Below are 22,349 nucleotides of genomic sequence, written 5' to 3'. Positions count from 1 at the left end.
CTTCATGGTGCCCTTATTCAAAACAGAACAGAAAGTACCACCTAAGAAAAAGTTGTGGGCTTCAGTATCATAAGTGAATATTTGATCATATTTTAAGAAAAAGGGATTTTAAAAAATAATTCACTTTCCACTAAACCGTTTTGTCAACTGATTTAGCAAACAGACATGAGAGACAATTGATGTGAGATTTCCTTTTCACGCCATCCCCTGCTCTAAAATTGCTGCTGGAAAAGCCACTATTGTGCAGATGCTGGTATTTGCTACTTCCTCTATTTGTTGTTCTTTTCAGGTAATCGCAAGATTATCAAACAAGTCTGCAATCTGTCAGGTATGGTTGACTGATTTTAATATAATGAGCTTAGTTTTAAAATACCTGTGGCTGAATCCAAATTCCTTTTCGGGTCAGACTGTCACCTTTGGATCCCAGCAGGCACTGAGATGATGCACCTTTTTAAAAGATCCTTGTTTATAATGGGTACAGTAGTGTTGGCATGGATACACTTGCCTGTTTGCATGCCCAGTTGCTACCTCTGCATTTTAAAGCCAGGCCCTGCATGCACAGTTTCTGGTCTGCGTAGAATTATGAAGTAAAAAAATTGTAAGTTCTCATTAAATATTGGGCTGCCTCATATCAAAATATGATGCGTTTTGCATGCTGATTCTAACTTATGTATGTTGATTCATCTCCCCAAAAGATCACCTTCTGAATTGCAACTCACAGTGACGTTTGAAATATTGATTTCAAAGCAACAGACTTTTACTATGCTATATCGACGTGAACGTAGCAATTTCAAAATCTTGAAAGTATATAGAGAGAAACTCCCTAGCCAAATTAGGTTCATGTTAATACTGAACCTAATAACAAGAGTCCACAGAACTCGCCTATCCCAACAATAATATGATAAGGGTTCTTGAAATTGTGCTGTGTGGCTCATTAATCACAGGGCTGATTTCAATATAGTGATCTGAATTCGCATGATAACTTTCTATGATCTTGTCCACATAAGTGGAGGAAAGTGGAACGTGCCTGCCTTTCTACCCTGTGGGGGCAAAGCATTCTAATACAGTGAGCCTAAGCAAACTTGATTTTATACTTATATGGGTTGTATTCAATTAACTTTTACTCAGAGTTCAGCCACCTAAGTTAGATGTGGCCATAAATTTCAGTGCATCTACTCCGCAAAGAAGTTAGCTGAATGCAGCCCTATGTGTTGGGTTGTGTTCAGGCCCATTTTGTACGGTTGCCGTTCCAGATACAATGTGGCCCAGACAACTAGCTCTTGTGATTTTGCATATACATTTGAACATCACATCTCTGTGCTGCCATCCGGTGATATCAGAGGGGGCCAGAGCATGTTCTCATCTTCCTTCATGGGCCAGAGTGAAAGAGAGGTACCGGTAATGTCCTATATGACCCGCTGCCTCAGTGAATCTACTGAAGAGACTACCCATGCTTTCGTTCTCATAAGAATAATATTGGAACTCAAGCCTGCCGTGGAAGTCCTGGCTTTTAATTCTAAGTGTAGGGCAGCTTTGGCCAACCAGCTGCCCTCCAAATGTTTTGAACCACAACTCCCATCAGCCCCAGCTAGCATGGCCAATGTTGAGGGATTATGAGAGTTGAAGTCCAAAACATCCTGAGGGGACCAGGCTAAGGAAATCTGGTTTAGGAACATGCTGTAGTTGCTACATGATAAGGAAGGGCATTTTGCACATGTTCACTGATACTTTTTGTTATTATTTCACCTATTAGTACAGATTTTAAGTGAGCCCCTAATAAACCTTGCCACATACATTTTTTTGTTTGTTTCTTAAACCAAATTCAAAACAGAGGTGAATTTGGGTTGGTCAGCATATGAACAGGATACAGGGTCTACATATTTTCTCCCAGATGGATTTTTCATTCTGATGTCATATTGCTCATACTTAATCCTCCATGGACATTGTGCCATGAAGATAAAACTTATGTCACAATGGGACCATGCTGTATGCGTTCTCAGTTGAGGACAAAATATAGATGAAAATCATGATGATAACCAATATGATATCTTGGTTAGAAGGTTAGGACTAAAAGCTTTTAAACCCTGGTCCAAATTTTTGGTGAGTCTTGAAGTTCCACAAGTTAGCTGTCAAGGTAGCAGCCAATATAGTGGTCAAGTAGCCTTTTCCACCTGGCCTAGGGGGGCAGGGCCCAGACTCACCCAGCCCTACAAAAGAGGCTCCTCATGAGGCCAGAGGAAGATTGCCTGGCTATTGTTTTATTGGTTTAACATGCTGTAAAATGCTTTGAGATTTTATTAAAAATACAAAGCGGTATATAAATTTAAAAATAAATAAATATATTTTATCCTATTCTACCTGTGAGTTGTCGACATAAAATGAAAAATTGCCACAAGCAGGATGGAAATAGGATAGAAAGGAAGAGTAGAGCAAGCCAATACACACCATAGGGCTTGTTAGCAACATTACGCTCATTTAATCTAAATATGAAACTGTATCTGGAATGTACACTGCAACCCACATGGAGTAAGTATATTATGGAAAGGAATAAGACTACATGTGGGGGGAAAGTTCCTGATTTTAAACCCAAACTCCAGTTTCAGGATCATTTTCTTTACCGAGAAATGTTGCCTAGTTTTGGTTCTTGCAATTCACACAGTGCCTGTCTTGCGAAAAGTTCTGCTTTGAAGCTCTCGGACATCAATAGTGTTGTCTACTGTTGAGCAACGTTACCCTATTTGGATTCACTTAATTTTAAATGTTCTCCCCTGCCTATTATTTCTGCAAAGGCTCTTAAGGCTATTTACTATTATCAAACAACGACCTACACCCGCCTCCCTGAGCCCACACACCTGCAAATAGCATTGTGAAGGCTTTCACTCCAGCTTCCCTTTGCACAGGATGCAGCAAAGCACTTTGAGTGGCTACCCCAGCTCTGGGACAGTCCCTCTCAGCAGGTGTGCCTATATTATCTTCTTCTTTGGCTTAGGAAACTATGTAAGATCTACCTTTTTACTAAAACTTTGAGCTAGTTTTTAGGGGGAAAGCTGGTCCAGTTCATTTGGAGTTGTTTTATGTTGTTATTTGTCAGTGTCAATTTGTCTTTCTGTTTCGTTTTGTTTTGTTATGTACATTTTAATTTGTTGCCACCTGAGCAAATTTAGAAACATGTTATTTAAGTGATTTAAATAAATAGGTAAATTAATTAGACAACCTATTTCTCTATTACACAGCTCTGTATGAACTAAAAATATGGAACATTTCTGGGTAACAAAATGCATTTGCTTTCATTTTGCTGAACTGTCTTTATAGACCCATATTTTATAAATCTCCTCACATAGTGGAATCCCATTTAAGGAGTCCAAGAAGCTGCAAAATGTTTACGATGGGAACATTTGTGGTCTTTGGGTTTGACTGAATGCTCAATCTTCCTCTCAGGAAGAGGCTTCCATTTTTCAGTCTAATTCTCAGGGCACTTAAAAATTTAGGTGCAGGGTGTTGAGCTTACCTTGTTGCAAGGTGGCCAAGAGTGGTGTGCCTCTCTGAGCTTTTCTTTCCAGTAAGTTTTTCCCCAGCACTCTGCAGCCTCCTTGGCTGCCCATGCCTCTTGATCTGAAAAAAAAGCTGCATGTATCTACCCATTATAGTGCAGGCACCCCAGAAGGCTACAAAGTGCAGGCTACTGGTGACATAGACTGAAAGACAAGACACTCACAAACACCATTTGGCCCTCCCAAAAGCGAGTTGAGCACAAAAAGCACCTCTGCATCCCACCCAAGAGAAATTCATTGCAATTTCCCCCCCTTTATTAATTTTCAAATGCAATTTCTTTCCTCCTGGGAAATGATTGGAAAATATGTGGAACGAACATTCAACACAGTACTAGTTGGATTCTCAGATACAGTGGTACCTCGAGTTACAACATAGCAAGCAGTTACAACATAGCAAGCAGATTTCCATTTTAATTTCAATATGAATTATCCGCTATTTTAGGCAGACTCGAAAGGAAATGGAAGCATCAACAAGAGACTTCCCTCTATTGTGGAAGATGAGGAAGAAGAGGAGGAGATGGTAGAAGAGGAGGCTGGTACTCTTTCTCCAGTCCATACCAGAAGCACAACCTCCTGCTCCCAGCAGAAAAAGTCAGGAAGCAATAAAAGCTATCTTGGGATAAACTTGAAACAGTTGGCCTCAGGAACTGTGCCCTTCCACTCGCCTATCCGAGTTTGCAGCGCAACCTCCTCTAGAACCAAGCATGAAACGGAACTGCATTATTACTCCAAAAGGAGAGAGAAGAACCTGAAGCTGCACCTTTCATCCCTAAACAGCACTGGTCCCCCAGACCTCAGCCCCAGGTAAATATTAGCAATGTCTCTTACAATGGCGCGCACCCAGTTTCTCTTTCCATACCAACATTTTTCCTGTGGATCATAAATGTTTTCCGTTCTTTGATACTGTTGCTAACAATATTGATGCCTTAAAATTACCCACCAATTTCAACCACTTTAAATACAACCCATAAAGGAGTAAATTCACTGATTATCTAAATAATAACTGTAGAAGTTTGAAGACACTAGCAGGATTAAAATAAATCTTATGACATGGACTTGAATAAAGAGGAAACTGTGAGATGTAGATTGGAAATAGAAAACTGTTGGTGGGAGGGAGGGAAGTCATTGCTTGGCAGAGCGGGGGGAAAGGAGTTGTACAAATGGATGTTGAAATTTATTGTTGTTTGTTTAAAGTGAAAATTTAATTTAAAAGTATTTTTTTTTAAAAAAAATACAACCCGTAAAGGAATAATGGTTCTCTATACAGAAGGCATTCAGAAGAACTGGTAACTAAAACCAGTACAATGCACAATGTTTAAGGGCACAATAAGACCCTATCCAGCATTCATTATGGGAGACTGAGGCTACAGTCCTCTACTCACTTGCCTGGAAGTAAGCCCCACAGAGTTTTATGGGAATTATTTCTGAGCAGACATTGACAGGATTGCACTGTAAGCACAAAAATCATCCTTACTGATTTCAGTTTAGTTTTCCAAAATGCACCTGCATCTTTCAACATCGCTTCAACAGACCTGCTTTAAAAATTGTCTGTTTTTCATTCAGAGTCCTGGAAGTCAGAAGGATATGTAAAAGGAACACAAAGTATGAGGGTTGTTTTTTTAAGGATCATTGAAACCATGCAGTCCCTGAGCTAGCCCATAGAGCTTGGCTCATGAACGTTTCAGAGCTCTGGAAGGAATGGAGGAGCAGTATGTTTTATTTTATCTTATATAAAAAAATGATACCCTGATTGTAAAACACCCACTCAAGGCACTTTGAAGGGAAGCTCCCTGGCCGGAGCTAAAGCTTAGGCAGAGTCTCTTTATATGAAAACCTTTATTTCCCATATAACAGGCCTGCCCCCAGCCCTGCCTATGGCTGCCTGATTGGTAGGTTTGCAGGGTTTCCCACTGACCACATGCCCTGGAAATTGCTGGGATTTCAAAGGTGGAATTCACGTCCAAGGGGAATTTCCGAAAGGCATGGGGTGGATTCCTTAAAAAAACAAAACAAAACCTGAACAATTTTGGAGGTGTCCTGGTTTTTACTTTTTGAAACAAGGCAACCCTACCACAGGCATCTGACTGGCCACTGTGAAGACAGGGTGCTGGACGAGATGGCATGATCCAGCAGGCTCTTACGTCTTTATGTACAGAGAATACCATATTTTTTGCTCTATAAGACTCACTTTTTCACTCCTAAAAAGTAAGGGGAAATGTGTGTGCGTCTTATGGAGCGAATGCAGGCTGCGCAGCTATCCCAGAAGCCAGAACAGCAAGAGGGATTGCTGCTTTCACTGCGCAGCGATCCCTCTTGCTGTTCCAGCTTCTGAGATTCAGAACATATTTTTTTCTTGTTTTCCTCCTGCAAAAATAGGTGAGTCTTGTGGTCTGGTGCGTCTTATAGAGCAAAAAATACTGTATATAAAGTGATTCTGTCCAAGCTTTGGCTCCGTCAGCTTAGACAATCTCAGGGACTGTGTGGTTCCTTGGAGGGTTGTTCTTTTAAGTAACAACAGCCTTTGCACAGCTGTCTCCCCCAGTGCAAAAGCAGAGAAACACTTGATTTCTCAGCAAAGTGCTTAGCTGTTTGCTTTAAGGCTCTCTCTTTTGTTGACCCATGCAAATTTTAAGACGGAAGTTCAGCTCCCTTCTCCTGAAAATGCTCACAGACTGCATTCTCACCTTGAAAGGCTTTCGGGAAGACATTAAGCTGAACCCAGTGGGGAGGTCTGCTGCATGAGGTCCATTGAGAGAAATCGGAACAGCATGTACTACTTCCCTATTCATTTCAATTTGGCTTGTGCAGGAAACATCTCAGTGAACTGTGTCCATAGAAGCTAGCTGCAGGAAGGAGTGCCTGAGGAATAAGAAAGAAATGGGGGGGGGGGGACCTTCTCCTCCACTGCCACGTTGCTGATTTTAGCTTAGGACAGTTATGAATGAAAGTAATCACCTTTAATAGGTGTTCAGTGACCTTTGTAAAATAGGTTATAGTTCAATAAATCCATTTTCATTCCTTCATGCTGCATTATCACATCCCTTTCATTACAGTAAATTTACCGATGAGTGTTATACAACTGCTAATCTTGCACAGGCATTTATCAACAGAGGTTAGCTGAACAAGTGATAGTCCCCCATTTTGTATCTCGGCAGCACTTTTTCTTTATTCGAAATGCAGGGAAGATTAGTGATAAGTTAAAGGAAATGATGGAGTGTACAAACATTCATATGACTTAAGGAAAGTTGCCTTAATTAAACAACACCTTGGTTGGGTAGCCGTCTTCCAAACTCTGCCATGGAGGTAGGGTCGCCATATTTCAAACAGTGAAAATCTGGGCAGAAAATATGTTTGGGGGCAAAGTTGTTGGACTTTTTTTTACTTTTGCCCCAAGTTGTTGGGCAAAAACGGCACTGCTGACACGGGCTGCCATATTTTCCCAGACATCTTCTCGATTTCTGCCCGAACGCTGCTGTCGACTGCAGTATTCTGGATGTATGGCAATCCTTCATGGAGAGGGTGGGGCAAAGGGTTCATCAATTAAAAAGAAAGAAAGAACACAGAAATGGAAAACAAAGTATGGGTGAAAAACAGGACAATAGGTACAGAAACACAGTCATATTGCCAAAGAAGAAAGCTTCGTTCAGGCCATCTAATGAGAGTGCAAGTGCCTGGGAGCTTAGGACCAATCCCTGTTCCTGACCTTTATGCATTTAGTATAAAACTTGTGGAGGCATCCCATTCGGGCAACTGTTAAATGTAGAAGGCTCTCTCTGTGTGATTGAGAGCCCACGCAGAGAGGTTCCACTGCATATATTATTATTGACAGAAGGAGCTATCTGCTGATGTTTAAGTGTGTGGTGCAAAGTGGGGTTGAAGCTGGCTGCTTCAGTGCTCCCTCTCCCCACGCCCAGTTTGAAAGTTTATAAAGGGAGTGGAACTTCACAAGTCAGATTTTTTAAAACATTACATTAATCTCCGCCCCTGCCCGAAAAGAGAGCATATACGACTCCCAGGGTTTTTACAAAACCTGCAGTACAGCTTGCATTATTTCTTGCTAACACAACACGACACAAAACACAAGTTATGTTTCACCATGCCTTTTGGAGGCGGGCAGGGAATGAGAATGGGCATCTATTCAGCGAGCTGAAATTCTAATTTATGGCCATTGTGTGCAGAGGGTTATTTTCGTTTGCTTGCTTTTTTGTGTTGTTGGGTTTTTTTTTGTATACACCACAATATCCTACCTCAATCTTCTGTTCCTATATGAAGCAAACATCACAATCTAGTTTCAGGCTCTGCTTGCAAGGAGCACATCAAATCCAGAATAATATTACAGCAGAGCGATCTTTTCCTCTGAACAACATATTTAATCACAGAAATTCTGCTGCTTTCCAGGCTAAGGGAAATCTCAGATTTCCTCTAACCTGGGGAAGCAGTTTGGACACTACTTTTATCCCTACTCCTCTTCAAAAGTATGAGTAGTCCCTCAGGAGGAAATGAGATCTGACAAGACAGACAAAAGCTTGTGGTCCTTTATTAAGGAAAAATGTTGTTTAAGTCAGTAACATCCACTTCAGTGTGTTTTCTTTGCAAAGATAAACATAGAATTTTCTATGCCACGTTATCAGTCGACCAGCATAGCAGCTCTTTTCTTTTTAAGCAATTTTAGGTTCAAATATTGGTAAAGTTCATCGTATGAACGTTCTGTTTCCCAAAAAATGTGTGTATTGTTAGCCATGCATGAGGACAAAGAAGCTTGATTTCTGTGCAATTATTCCAAGATTGTCTTTCCTTTTCAAAACAGGATCGTTGATGGAACAGAAGATGGTAACAATAATGAAGAAAGCCAGACATTTGACTTTAGCTCTGAACAACTCAGGCAGGATTCCAGAGCATCTCCTACCATCAGGGGTTAGTGCTATATTTAGCTATCTTACAAATGATTCATAATGCACCTTTCAGAGAGGGCTGCCTTTTGTGTACTGCACACTGTGAGAGAAATCCTTAGATGTGACTGGATCATCGTGGGCAAGAGTGACAGGGGGGTGAAGCGTAGAGCTATTTCTTTCCAGTTATCTGGGCTTCTTTTCTTGCCATTTATCAGACAAGGTAAAAAGATCATGATGCTTACAGGCATTGCTGCTTCCTAAATCAGGGCCCATCCCTGTGTATAGTTCTGCATGCCCCATGAAATAAGTCGACCCTAATTGTAAGAAGGTAATATTAAGTAGCAAAGTGTTCATTTAAGGTCCAATAGTCTGCAGTCCCAAAGCCAAAGGTGCAATTCTGGCAGTGGGCGGTGAAAGGTAATTGTTGCCAGAGGAGGAGGAGGAGGAGGAACACCAAGAAAAGCAAAAGCTTGATGTGAGTAGCCATATTAATCATAACAATAAAATAATTGTACAATATGCTTATTCCAATCACACTCACACTAAACGTTTGAATCACTCTTTAACAGTAATGGCTCCCCCCCCCTCCAGTGAATCCTGGGAACTGTAGTTTGTGAAGGGAGCTGAGAGTTGTTAGAGAACATTTAAGGACCTACAGTTCCCATAATTATTTGGAGAAGAGTGTGTGGGAAAATAGCATTCTCTGTGGCTACAGAACACAGAAAGACTATTTAGCGAGAGGGCACAGAAAAGAAGGGGGAGGGAAGGGAAGGGGCTGGAATCCTGAACAGCAACGCTCCACACTGCAACATTTTCTTGCAGGTCCCACTTCCTACATTTTTAAAATCATTAAATATTTTAATAAAATGAAATAAAGCGCCAACTAATTTTAACTGATGCTAGGGAAGAGGGGCTATTGTACATCACATACACCCCAAATTAAAACATTTAAAAAATAATAATGAAAATGGTTGTTGCTGCTTACTTACATACATGCACGAAACCCAACCATGAAGCTTTTACTGCGTCCCACCCACCTTCCTAAGGGGTTTTTAAGAACAACAACCCAGTCCCCCTAGACAGCTATATAGCAAGCTCACCAGAGAGAACAAAAGCAATCTAGACCAAGATTTTACAGTCTAATGCAGAATAAATCTCAAAGACCTCCTTTGGTGCAGAAAGATGACAATCTAAAATATGGGGGGGGGGCTGGGAGAAGGGCTACTCGGCTCATTTCTGAATTGTGACAAGCATCACAGCACAAACCTATGGAATGCAAGCAATCAAACCTTACCCATCCCTTACTCTCTTTCTTTAGCTGAGCCATTTCATTTTCAGAGGAACTGTGTGTTTTTTTGTTTTTTGTTTTTATCGATGTTGTCTTTATCCTGAACTCATTGAAGGAAAGGTAGAACCTTACGTATTTGAATTAATTTAGCCTTATTTAATCAAGAAAAAGTTTCGATTTGGAACACTTGTTTTTACATAGGCAAATCATTCCTTCACAAACTAAAAACTGGAAAGAAACTTAAGTGAGCAATCAGGTCTCAGATGCGAGATTTCTATGACCATCTACTTACAGTATGTATTGTTATGATTACAGAGAATGAAGTTGGCGCCGCTGTGCTAGTCATCAAAGCGGAAGAAGCAAAGCAACAGATCAACAGGCTTAATAATGAGGTATGGAGAATTTCATGTCATTTCAATTGTTCTACTCTTCTTTGTGGAGAAATGAAACTTGTTAGGATCAGCAACACCCTTGAGGTAAGGCTAATTTTTCATGCCTAGCAATAATTGATAAATCTTTAGTTCCAATAGCCTATAGCACTTTTCAGATGCGCTGCTCATGTATAAATGTTATGTGCATGCTGGGCAAATGGGGACTACTGCACTAAGCTCCACCACCTGTATCACAATTTGCATTGCCCTCTAGGACATAGAAGTTGACCCTTCTCTGCTCAGAGATACTCCCTGCACGATTTGAAATCCCAGTTTTGAAGGAGAGGGTGCTTTGTCCTTTTTATTTTATGCATTGTGACTTCCTGTTTTTTTTTCAATCATAGTTCAGTCAATATTTATTGTGATTGTTAAGAGTGGATTTCTGTTTAATTATCATTTGCTGATGTTTAAAGGTAAAGGTAAAGGGACCCCTGACCGTTAGGTCCAGTCGTGGCCGACTCTGGGGTTGCGGCACTTATCTTGCTTCATTGGCCGAGGGAGCCGGCGTACAACTTCCGGGTCATGTGGCCAGCATGACTAAGCCGCTTCTGGCGAACCAGAGCAGCGCACGGAAACACCGTTTACCTTCCCGTTTATCTACTTGCACTTTGCCGTGCTTTCGAACTGCTAGGTTGGCAGGAGCAGGGACCAAGCAACGGGAGCTCACCCCGTAACGGGGATTCAAACCGCCGACCTTCTGATCGGCAAGTCCTAGGCTCTGTGGTTTAACCCACAGTGCCATCTGCGTCCCATTTGCTGATGTTTGGAGCTGTTTAACTTTTTTTTTTAATAGCTGTTTAATTGTATTGTGTACTACTATATTCAACTAGCTTATTGAATATTACTTTATCTGATATAAGTCATTCCATTTTTAAGTTATGCTTTATTATGACTTTCTGTATTGGATCGGATATCATAATAAGGTGTGCGTTCTTTGTTGTATATTTTGTTGCTGTAAGCCACCTTGTGTATGGTAATATAGAAAGGCTATATACAAATCAGAAGTGGAAAGAAATGAAATGGAGCTCCTGGAGGGCAATGGAGAGCTTAGTACGTTTTCCCCTTGTGTGTACGATTTACACATGAGCAGCACAACCCAGACAGGGCGTATGTCTGTGGCCATGACGACATTTCCTACCAATGCATTGGACTGTAAGAGGAGGAACACAATTCCTAGCTTTTCCTGCACCTTCATCTTATTTCTTAGAATACCCTACTCCAGATTTTTGTGTATTTTTAAGAAGAAAAAAATGAGAAAGGAGGTCATTGGTAGCCAGGAGCAACACATTTCATTAGCAGTCTTTCCAACCGAGATTAAAAGCTTTCTAGCAAAAGGGCAAATAACTGCTTTCATACAAGGTAATTGTGTTACAGCACTTTACTAGCAATCAAAAAATTGCTACCTAGCTCTTCTTTTGGAGGGGAACTAGTAATTTGCCACAGAGCAAAAGCTACTGGAGCAGAATGGACCAAAACCAAGCAAACATACTATGATCCTTAAATTTGTGCAAGGGCATAATACAGAAGTGCATTTCACTTTCGTAGGAAATGCTTGGCATTCACAAAACTCTAAAGTCTCTAGTTAGCAAAAATGATTGTGTCTATAGAGATGGCATTACTTTAAAATGTGTATCAGTCATCCAAAAATCCCTAGCAAATTTATGCAGCTGAAGGCTACCCATGTTTTATTATAGGGTCAGGAGAGGGGCAAAAAGAAGGTTTTGCCAATATGAACGTCAACATTCTATTTTTTTATAATAATATTTATTAAAAATTTAAAGATTACAGAAAAAAAGAGTGAAAAAGGAGAAAAGAATAAACAATACAAATCAATACATTACAATACACAAAAAAAACAAAAAACAAAAAGCACAATACATCAAAACACAAACAAAAACAATCAAAAACACATCCAATATTTATCATTATCTTTCATTAACTTATTTCCTTAACCTCCTCCCACCTCCCTTTTTTGTATTCTAGTTATTGATTATTTCAGCAAATCCTTTCCATCTTTCACTGCTTTCTGTCATTTAATTATCTTAATTTATTTTAACCTTATCTTACCATAAAAACCCTAGAGCTTATTTGTACTTAACTCCTTATAATGTTTCTACTAAAGCCATGTAATTTCATTCCAACATTTTCCTAACATGCATTAATTTTACATTTTTCTCTAAATAAATTTTTAAATTTTTTCCAATCTTCTTCCACCGTCTCTTCTCCCTGGTCTCGGATTCTGTCAGTCCTTTCTGTCAGTTCCATATAGTCCATCAACTTGGTGATCTTCTGTCCGAGGTTCTTAGCTCTTTTCCATGTCCATGTCTTCTTCATATTTATGCATACACTTTACTTTATCTTCTGCATGAACGTCAACATTCTACAGCTTTTAAAAATAATACCTGCCGAGCTGGTAATTTTGAAATTTGGCACGTGGGATCTACCTGAAGAGTTCTACAAATGTGCCAAACTTCAAACAACTATGATCTATTGATTATTATATTTTCCCCAAGGGGCCCAATGTGGGGAACATGGTTCTGTCCTCCCCATCTTATCCTCACAGAGTGAGGGATTAGAACCTGGCCTCCTAGGTCATAGTTCAACACTCTATCCATTACAGCACAGGTACATCAAGTTTGAAAGTGCTGAAACATGGGCATTTCAACCTGCTATTCTGCAGGTTTATAATATATTTCCATTTTTTGTAGAAAGCACTGGTGCACTTTATTCAGGCTTTATTCAGAGAGCACGTACTTTCATTGATTTGGTGAAGTTCTGAAATTCAAAGTTAATTGAGGTTTTCCTTGTCCCATTAAAGTCTATGGAAAACAAGTACTGGCAGATAGTGCAGGGACGCAGGTCTAAAAGCTGCTCCTGAAAACTTGGTAACCCTCTGAAATGGCATTTGAAAGTGTGTGGTGGGGAGGGCCTCTTGGGCTTGCCGATCAGAAGGTCAGTGGTTTGAATCCCCGCGACGGGGTGAGCTCCCGTTGCCCTGTCCCAGCTCCTGCCAAACTAGCAGTTCGAAAGCATGCCAATGCAAGTAAATAGGTACCACTGCAGCGGAAAGGTAAACGGCATTTCCATGCGCTTTGGCACTCGTCACAGTGTTCTGTTGTGCCAGAAGTGGTTTAGTCATGCTGGCCACATGACCCGGAAAGCTCCCTTGGCCTGAAAGCGAGATCAGTGCCGCAACCCCATAGTTGCCTTTGACTGGACTTAACCGTCCAGGGGTCCTTTACCTTTTTACCTTTGCAGGGCATAGCAGGAATGAAAATCAAAGCCAAAGGTCCTTCCTAGAGTTCAGTGCTTGCAGAGGGATCCACCTAGTGGTTGCAATGTGCAGTGCCTGTTCACTTAGCTACGGAATATAATTGTGTGGTGCCACGGATAGATGAAGGCTTGGTAACATTGCTGAGCCTGTGGGTGCATTTGCAGACATGAGAAACTGTGGTGGATCACTTTCATGCACCTTCCACTGGGACAGCTTCAAGGGCAGCCCCGCATAGAGCGAATTACAGTAGTCAAGCCTGGAGGTGACCACCGCATGGATCACTGTGGCCAGGTCGGATAGCGAATGTTGCCTAATATCATTGCAAGCAAATCAGGATGAACGTTCAGCAGTGAGCAGATCATCTGGAAGTGTCCACCTAATAAATGTATTTAGGAGTGCAGCTTCAACGAATTTCTGCTTCAACTTTTATATATTTCTTAAAGCAAGTGGTAGTATAAAAAAACAAAATAAAAGCTGAAGATACAAAACTAACACTGCACCCCAAAATGTTGAGATTTATTATTATCTCCACTGAAGGCACCTTAAGATGGATAGTGAACTGCTTACCTGTTTGTAATGTGATTTCAGAAGCACTAAAGATTAATACCACAGTCGTTAGGTTTTCCCCCACTTGTATGAAGCCCAACAAACTGGAAGTAGAAATACATTATGTACATTATGTATTATGAGGGGAAAGAAACAAACAAACAAAATCGTGGAAACTGAGGGTCAAGGTGAAGTAAAATTAAGATATTTGTTTGAGCATGACCCGGATTATCCCTTCCCACCATGCACTGTCAAACGCCATTTCAGAGGGTTCCCCAGTTTCCAGGAGCAGCTTTTCAGTCAGAAAGAGAACCTTTAAATGACCACGTAAGCTCTTAGAATCCTAACCCATAGTTTCAGCATATCCAATGTATTTTTATATTGTTAATAATTAGTGAACATAGGAAGTTGCCTTATAGAGGCTGGCTGTGTGCTCTCCAGGTTTTCAGTCAGGGGATCTTCTCAGGCCTGCCTGGAGATGCCAGGAATTGAATCTTGACTGTTAAAGTGGCATAAATATGCTTTGACTCTAAGGTGTCTGGGTGTGACTTAAGGCTACTTGATCTGCTTTGACTTAACCATGACAGCGTCAGGTGCTTAATTTATAGTAATGAGCAGGTTAAGCTGTACAAGTCACACACTAATTGGAAACGCTTTTAGTTCAGAAAGACTCAAATGCTTCACAATTATCCTTTTCTCTTTCTGACAGGTACGTTTACCCTTTTGAAAACTAATGTACAGCCTCATCTTGCTTTCTGCAAATTACTTCCTCTTTTCATCAATTTGATGAACTGCACAAGTTTAATTCTGCGAGCACAGTGGCAGTAATCTCGCCTAAAATATATTGATTATCTGCTACTGGAAGCAACACAGAGCTAATTTTTAATTTTGTACCTTCATTTGCTTTTTTTCCTGCTAGCTACGTACAGTATAATCAAATGGGGAAAAAGAAGGTTCACTCAGTTCAGTGTGTGTAAAGTAATTTATTTCAGCCAACAATGCTAGAATAAATGGGTTGTAGACTACAGCTGGTTACTTTCGTTATATAGAGGTATATTCTCCATCAACGTCCCTATAGCAAATTTTATGTATTCCAAAAAAATATGATTACCCATATAAACTATCATGCTGATAAGCCTTCCCAGATGAGTGCTTCTCAAATTATGAATTTTCATTAAAGAAATGGCCATTCTATTGCACAACATATAATATTAGATAGGGAATATTAGATATAATATTAGATAGGGATATTAGATATAATATTAGATAGGGAACACTGTTAATTCTTGGTGGTCGGCCACTTCTTAAACTAGGAAATATTTATAGTTACAGGTAGGTAGCCGTGTTGGTCTGCTGTAGTCGAAACAAAACAAAACAAATCCTTCCAGTGGCACCTTAGAGACCAACTAAGTTAGTTATTGGTATGAGCTTTCGTGTGCATGCACACTTCTTCAGATGCTCTGAAACACAAATTTAGGAAATATTTCGACAGCATTTCTGTTACATAGAAAGCTTTCAACATGACATCTTAGTCCCATTGAAATGGGGAAAATTTAATCATGGCTAGCATAAGTCTCATTGATTCCTATGCTACTAAAGCCTTAATTTCCTCCGATCCAATGTTTCAGTTGAGTTTCAGCTGAGCTTTTGCAAACATTTACGACATTTGGGGGGGGGGGGAGAGAGAATAACTTTTTTTCTCTCTTCCTGCCTTAATGGAACAATCCTGTACATATCAATTCAAAAGTACAGCCTATTGAGTTCAGTGGGGTTTTCTCCAAGGTAAGTGATTATAGGATTCAAGCCAAAAGGTTTATTTTCAAAAGCAACCCCCTCTAATAATTGGTTTTTATTTCATCATGTTGGAAGCAGATTATTAAAATAGTTTGAAAATATGATTTGAGGAGGCTCCAGCTTGACTCAGCAAACTGGAATGTAGCACCTAGCAATTGGTCCTGAAGTAATTCAAAACTTAGGCTTGGTTCTTGAATCTTCTGATTTGCTCCTCATGCGAGAACTTTGACCCACATAGTTGGTTTTAATGAAAATTAAAATAGGTTATTTGTTAGTGTTTCTGTAGCACACAATCGTGAACCACAAGTGGCACAAATATCAAACAAAACAAGAATCAATGGATTTACCGTATTTTTCCGTCTATAAGATGCCCCCATGTATAAGACGCCCCCCTATTTTGGGGGACTCCGATTTAAGAAAATGGGGGGAGATGTATCCGTGTATAAGAAGCCCCCAAATTTTTGACATTATTTTTAATGAAAAAAGCCTAGTCTTATACACAGAAAAATACGGTATTTTCCTTAGGAAATAAACTCCTCCCTCTTCTTAAAGAGAATTTTGCAACTGGAACCAGAGAGATGGATTAAGTTGTGAAACTTGACTTCTGTGTATTGGAAGGGATGCTGTTGGCGCTCTTACATTCATGACAGAGCTTTTGATCCAGCGGACAGCTCCACTAATGGAAGAAGATGGGAGGTGATTCTTGCCCATTCACCCTTTCCCTTCCATCATCCCACGCCACCTTCCACCCTGATTTCCAAGGTCTGCAGAATTGGCGATACAAAATATCTTCCCTTCCTCTTCCATTAGTGGAGGCATCTGCTGGATCAAAAGCCCTTCTGTGAATGCAAGGGCATGAGTTGGGTTCCACCATTTCTTCTTCGTTTGAACGATGTTGTGTAAATATTTCTATATGTATATATTTTTAAATAAATATATATATATTTCAGGTCACTTCTTTGACTCAAGAGGTCTCTCAGTTAAGCAAGGACATGAAGAATGTGATGCACCTCTTGGAAAACCTGGTCGTGGCACAGAAGTCCCCGGAGTTTTGCGCCGTGCATGGCCCAGCCGTGAGCCCCAACATGGAAAACTTACAGACTAGAATGTCTTGGCCTCCACACCAGCCGTGTATGCATATGCAGGTTCCGAATGTCACCTGCACCAAAGCACAGCTCTGCCATTCCAATACGATAGCCGGCATCTGGAACCTGGATGCGACCTCCGTAGGTAGCGGCCCGCCAAGAACTGAATCCCACCTTCAAAATTCTACGGGTGGCGAATTCTATTATACGTCAAGCCTTGAACATTCCCCCTCCCACTACCATATGATCCAGAAAGATCACCTGCAGTTTGTGAGTTGCACCTCTCCGCGTTCGGACACCACCTTGACTCCCCTCCAGTCCATTTCAGCAACTCTTTCCTCCTCCATGTGCTCTTCGTCGGATACGTCCTTGCACCTTGTGTTGCCCAGCAGATCCGAGGAAGGAAGCTTTAGTCAGGGAGCGGTCAGTTCGCTGAGCCTTGAGAACCTGCCAGGCTCTTGGGACCTGGAAGGAACTACGGGGACAGCAGCAGCGCAGACCTCAGAAGACTTTCCTCTGGATGTCATGAAAAGCACAGTGGATATTAAAGATAGCAAAGCCATAAACGTATAATGGAAACGGTGACGTGATAACACTTCAAGCATGTTCCACAACTGCCAGCTTGTAAACTGCATGACATATTTATTTTTTTTGCCTTTTCCTCAGATGCTCATGGAAATTTGCAAACTCAAAAATTGGCGACCCGTGCAAAGGCAAAGGTTTGACCAGCGCATATGCAGAGAGGTGATTTCTAGATTTAAGAAGCACATTGAAAAAGCCTTTTATACACAGATTGTAGCTTAACTGGACGGCTCAACAGGCTTTTGTGACACTCTGCAGCTCCTGAGGGACAAAGTAGCTGGACCACGAAGACTGAGGAGCCTTAGCACAGGAGGTCTTTGTTGTGCGAAGCAAAGGGTTTTTCACCCCCTTACTGCCTGATTGTTGCCGCCAGACAATATCAGCTTCAGGTGATCAAGGCTCCTGCTAGTATTTATGCCAGTGCTGCAAAGGCAAAGGGACAATTACCACTGCATGTCACCTCCTTGACAATCAACCAAATAGAGCTGGTAGAGAGTGGTTAATTGTTGCACGCTCTTTGTTATGTAAATCAGACCTCTTTATCAAAAATACTATTTTTCTATACTTGGTAAGAAATATGTATTGAAAATATTTATAAGGAGACTAATCAGGATTTTGTTTCCCCCTTTTTTTTTTGGTAACAATGCTTGCCGTTTTCAGAATTAATGCACTATCATGTATACATTATTACGTATTAGATCGAAATATTCTTAGCTTAAAGCGGACATACAGCCCTTTTCTCTGCATGCAGTTTGCAATGAACTTGTTCATGCCGTTAGAATACAAATCAAGAATAGGGTACTGTTTTATTTACAGGAAAATAAAAGCCAGGTGGCTTATACAATGTTAAATCAGAAAACTGTGTAACAACATGTGAACTGTACTACTTTAATCGTTGATAAGCAATGCCCTTATTTATTGCTATTGCACATCATTACTTTTATTCTTTATTTTTTAAAGGTCAGGTAACCATTTCAGAGTAAAACCGGACAGTCGGAGGTAACTTCTTCAACCAAAACCATGGCCTGGGCATTATATCTCAGGCTGTAGAATCACAAGCAAATAATTCTGAAATACGTTCTAAAGCAAATACTTAAGCTTTCCCCCACCATAAAAATGAATAGTCATTAAATCAGTAGGGGATATTTATCAACTGGCTTGCACTTTTGTACATAAATTTAACATTAGAAATAATAAAATGGGCAAGTGGATTACCCAAATAGGCATGTAATTGCAATTTATAATATTATAAAACCGAATAGCTAATTTCTGGGGTATGCAGACCAGCTCTTTTCAACAGGGAAGTGCATTTTGAATGTGCGACAGATTCCATGTCATCATAACACTACATACACATTCTAGTCTAAATAATACACCCCCTGTTTTGGATTGAGAAAGAAGCACAGTAAATCACATGCAGCAGCAACAGGTGGCATATTTTGATGATTGCCTAGGCCAGCCAGTCACTTATCTGAGATCTTAAGGGGAACAAAAGAAGCAACTTTGGATCAAGGCCAAAGTTAAAGGCTGAGATGTTCTAACTTTTTTTTTAAAAAAAGAGTGAAACGTCAATTTGTGGGTTTCATCCAACAGGGCCTCTCAGCTAACGGTAAAGCTTCCATCAGTTGAATGGAGAGGGGAGCAATTTTCATTTATTCCCTCTACCCCCTGCCGCCCTGCTCACAAACCCTAAATCTCCTCCAGAGGGTTAGGGGAGCTCCATAGAAGACGCAGAGAGGCTACAGGGGAGAAATAGTTGAAAATTGCTTTCCTTCCTTTTTCCTCTAATGGAAGCCTTACTGTTACCTGAGTGACTCTGTTAGGTGCAACCCTTTCGTTTCAAATGGTATGGCACCATGTAGTGTGATGCTACTCAGGTTTACTCAGAAGTAATGCCAACTAAGCTAAAGGGAAGGTACTCCCTATTAATTCTGCTATTAATGATTCGCTTGGCTACTGTTCTTGCAGAAGGCTTTGTTCATCTATGTATAATAAGATTGGAATTAGATGTTGAAATTAATTAACAACATAAACATGGGAATTGTCCCCCCCAAAAAAGATAATATGGCCTGATAATGTTACAGTGCAATCCTGCTACGCCTTTCTAAGAAGATAAGTCCTATTGAGTTCAATTGAGCTTACTCCCTGGAAAGTGGGTATATTAAGACTGCAAGGGTTTTCATTAGGATCTAGGATGTACAACTAAAATATTCCTGTATGGGAAAGGATCTTTTCCATGGAAAGAACCCCCAGAAACATACTGTTTTACGAATCCCGCATGATTTAAGGAATGCTCCCTCCTAATTTTTTTTCTCCACTGTGCTGGTCACCACAAAATATTCCATTTTTCCAAGCTATAATTTGTGGAGCTATCAAATGGGTTTCATTGAGCCGAGGGTCCTGGTTTCTCAAATCTCTATAGGAGCATTTTATTTTTCTCCCTATCACTTTTCTTTATTGCCCATGGGGGGGGGCATATAATTTGTCCTGTGCCAATAGCTGAACCTTTCCGTGTAAGCCAATAGCTGTAGTTAAAGGGAGAGGTATTTCAGCTTCCTTTCCCTTTAACTCACTCTTCTGGATTGGAGAGTAAGAGACAGGGAGCACAGAAAATTAGCAATACCAGAAAGCCCCAAAGCTATACCAGTACACGCATTAGTTTAAATGAATGACCTAAGTTAGTCATGTTCATTCATTTCAGTGGGTCTACTTCAAGCATGACTGGCATTGGAGAAAATCCATAGCATTAAAATGAAGCCACTGGTGGGAAAGTATTTATTTTTTACAGCTTATGAGCTCATGTCATTTGAAGGGGGAGGGGGATGTTTTCTATCAATAGCAAACATTTTATTTTTGCTGACAAAAAATATATATCTAAATTGGTTATGTTTCACTTCATTTTAAAGAAAACACAAAATATGTAGAGTGAAATGAATGGGATCCTTGCACAGCGATCCACTATTGTACATTTGGACCTAGAATAAAATACTTAATGCAAGAAACTTAATGGAGCAAATAAACCTCAGCTGATTTATCATAAAAGCTCTCCTTGATTTTATGTGTATATTTGTAAGCACAGCCACTGACACTTTTGCTCAGTCATCTTGGGTGCAACACCATTGAGTATGATTTTAGGTGACTCTCCATTCCTAGGGGGTGGGGGACCAGTGGGGGGTGGGGGACCCATGGGGTCAGTGCCAGATTTATGTATAAGCTAAACAAGCTATAGCTTAGGGCCCCACTCTCTTGGGGGCCCCCCAAAAAATTAAAGGATAAAACAACAAATGGGTGTACATTTCCAAAATATAAGATAAAAAACAAATACGGTAAAACCTACATACAGCAACAGTGTTTTGCGTTGTGTAGGCTCCTATGATATAAGTAATGGGCCCCACCTGCTAGCCTGCTCCCTAAAATATTCAACACAAAAAACAACCACAATTTGTTGTTGACAAAGGACAGCTGGACATATTAAGGGCCCCATTACCTTTGGTAGATTAGGGCCTCATCAAACCTAAATCTGGCCCTGGTTGAAGTATTTACATACTGCATGGGGTAACACCATAGGCAAATGGTACCCATGAGGTTCAGTGTGTGTGTAAAGAGGGCCTTGGATGGCAGAGATTTTGTGAGAGTATAGTTGCAGAGGAGAGACCGAAAATGGGAAGGCATCCATGGGGGAGAAGGGAGGTGCAGGTCACAAACCTATGGGCAGAAATGCATAGTGAAGGGTGGTTCTAGCTAAAAATAAAATCACAGGCCACACTGAATTGAGATTTTGATTGAGGTAAGGGAAAGCCCATCACATTCAGCAATGCTTCGTGAAGATGGGATATTGCTTAGCAAAGTGGAATATTTAAAGCATTCAAAACAGCTGATATGAATCTTTTTTTAATGTAGCACCACATGCAGGCAGCCCAGCAACAGTAACTGGAACTGGAAAGGTATGTAGACATAATCATTGTAATAGCATTTCATATTGTCTTTCTGAGAGTTTTGCAACCCAGCTGCCTTTAGAAGCTTATCTCTACCTATAGCTGCCTTCCTTACAGCCATCCCCAGCATGGATAGTTTATTGTTTCATTATTTTGTACTATGCACTATAAAACTAAAACAAATTCAATTTTAGTATCCTTCGTTGTTGTTTTTAACTTACTATTTCTGTACTACCCTGATTTCTGTTTTTCAGTGTGCTCCCACCTCCAAGATTTATCTATAGATGCAATCATTAATCTTGCCTTTTGCTCCTTTGTCAGTCAGTTCCCCTTTCCTTGGTACTCGCACTAATCCTCACCTGTCACAGGAGTGTGCTAGCCAGTAATCACACAGTTCAAAGTTGGTGTTAACTCTTTATTAGCAAAAAAACACTTTCTCCACAGATTTGGTTGAGTGTCAGGCCTGTTGAGCAGAGCAGCTCATTCTCAGTGGTCTTACTCTGTGAAAATCAGTTGCTGAGACTAAAAAAATCCCACCTTCCTTCCTCTCCATGGCCTTTTCCAAGCAATTGGAGACTGCACCTGTGTGTAGCCAACCTCTCCTCCACCCTTTTTATACCTCTTCTGGTACTGGGAGAGAATTGGGGAAGGAAGCTTGTCATAGCAGGAGGGGGAGACACCCATGACTCTTCACCAGCCTGATTCATCTCTGCCTCTTGGTCCTCCTCATTCCACTCTGTTGCTTCAGCTTCTGCCTCTGATTCTGGATTTCTCTCTGCCACAGACTCACCCCAGCTCAGTCAGCCCTGTTACCTCTTCAGCTTCTGATACCTCCATAGCTGTCAACTTACAGATTTGAAAATAAGGGACCAGCAGCCTCAAAAATAAGGGATCAGCAGCCATAATAAGGGATTTTCCAAGCACAGGTATGTTCGGCTTCTGAGCCCCTCCGAGCCAAAGCCAGAAAGCCC

At 40.7% G+C, this 22,349-nt stretch overlaps 1 protein-coding gene across 2 annotated transcripts in view; it reads left to right on the top strand.

The window, feature by feature from the left end:
* The window catches only part of KCNH8 (potassium voltage-gated channel subfamily H member 8), a 149,450-nt gene extending 129,000 nt beyond the window's left edge, over positions 1–20,450 (top strand). The window contains exons 12-16 of one of the 2 annotated variants that reach the window (XM_083404680.1): positions 290–328; positions 3,994–4,355; positions 8,359–8,465; positions 10,047–10,123; positions 16,727–20,450. In XM_083404680.1, coding sequence (XP_083260806.1) covers positions 290–328; positions 3,994–4,355; positions 8,359–8,465; positions 10,047–10,123; positions 16,727–17,434 — 1,293 coding nt within the window. In that variant the 3' untranslated portion in view covers positions 17,435–20,450. The remainder of the gene's footprint in view (positions 1–289; positions 329–3,993; positions 4,356–8,358; positions 8,466–10,046; positions 10,124–16,726) is intronic. The other variant, XM_083404681.1, reaches the window with a different exon arrangement.
* The last annotated feature ends 1,899 nt before the right edge of the window (positions 20,451–22,349 follow it).

Source organism: Podarcis tiliguerta, assembly GCF_965153285.1.
Source record: "Podarcis tiliguerta genome assembly, chromosome: 12".
Lineage (NCBI taxonomy): Eukaryota > Metazoa > Chordata > Lepidosauria > Squamata > Lacertidae > Podarcis > Podarcis tiliguerta.
Note: the sequence above shows the minus strand (reverse complement) of the source record. Positions and strands in the feature narration are given on the sequence as shown.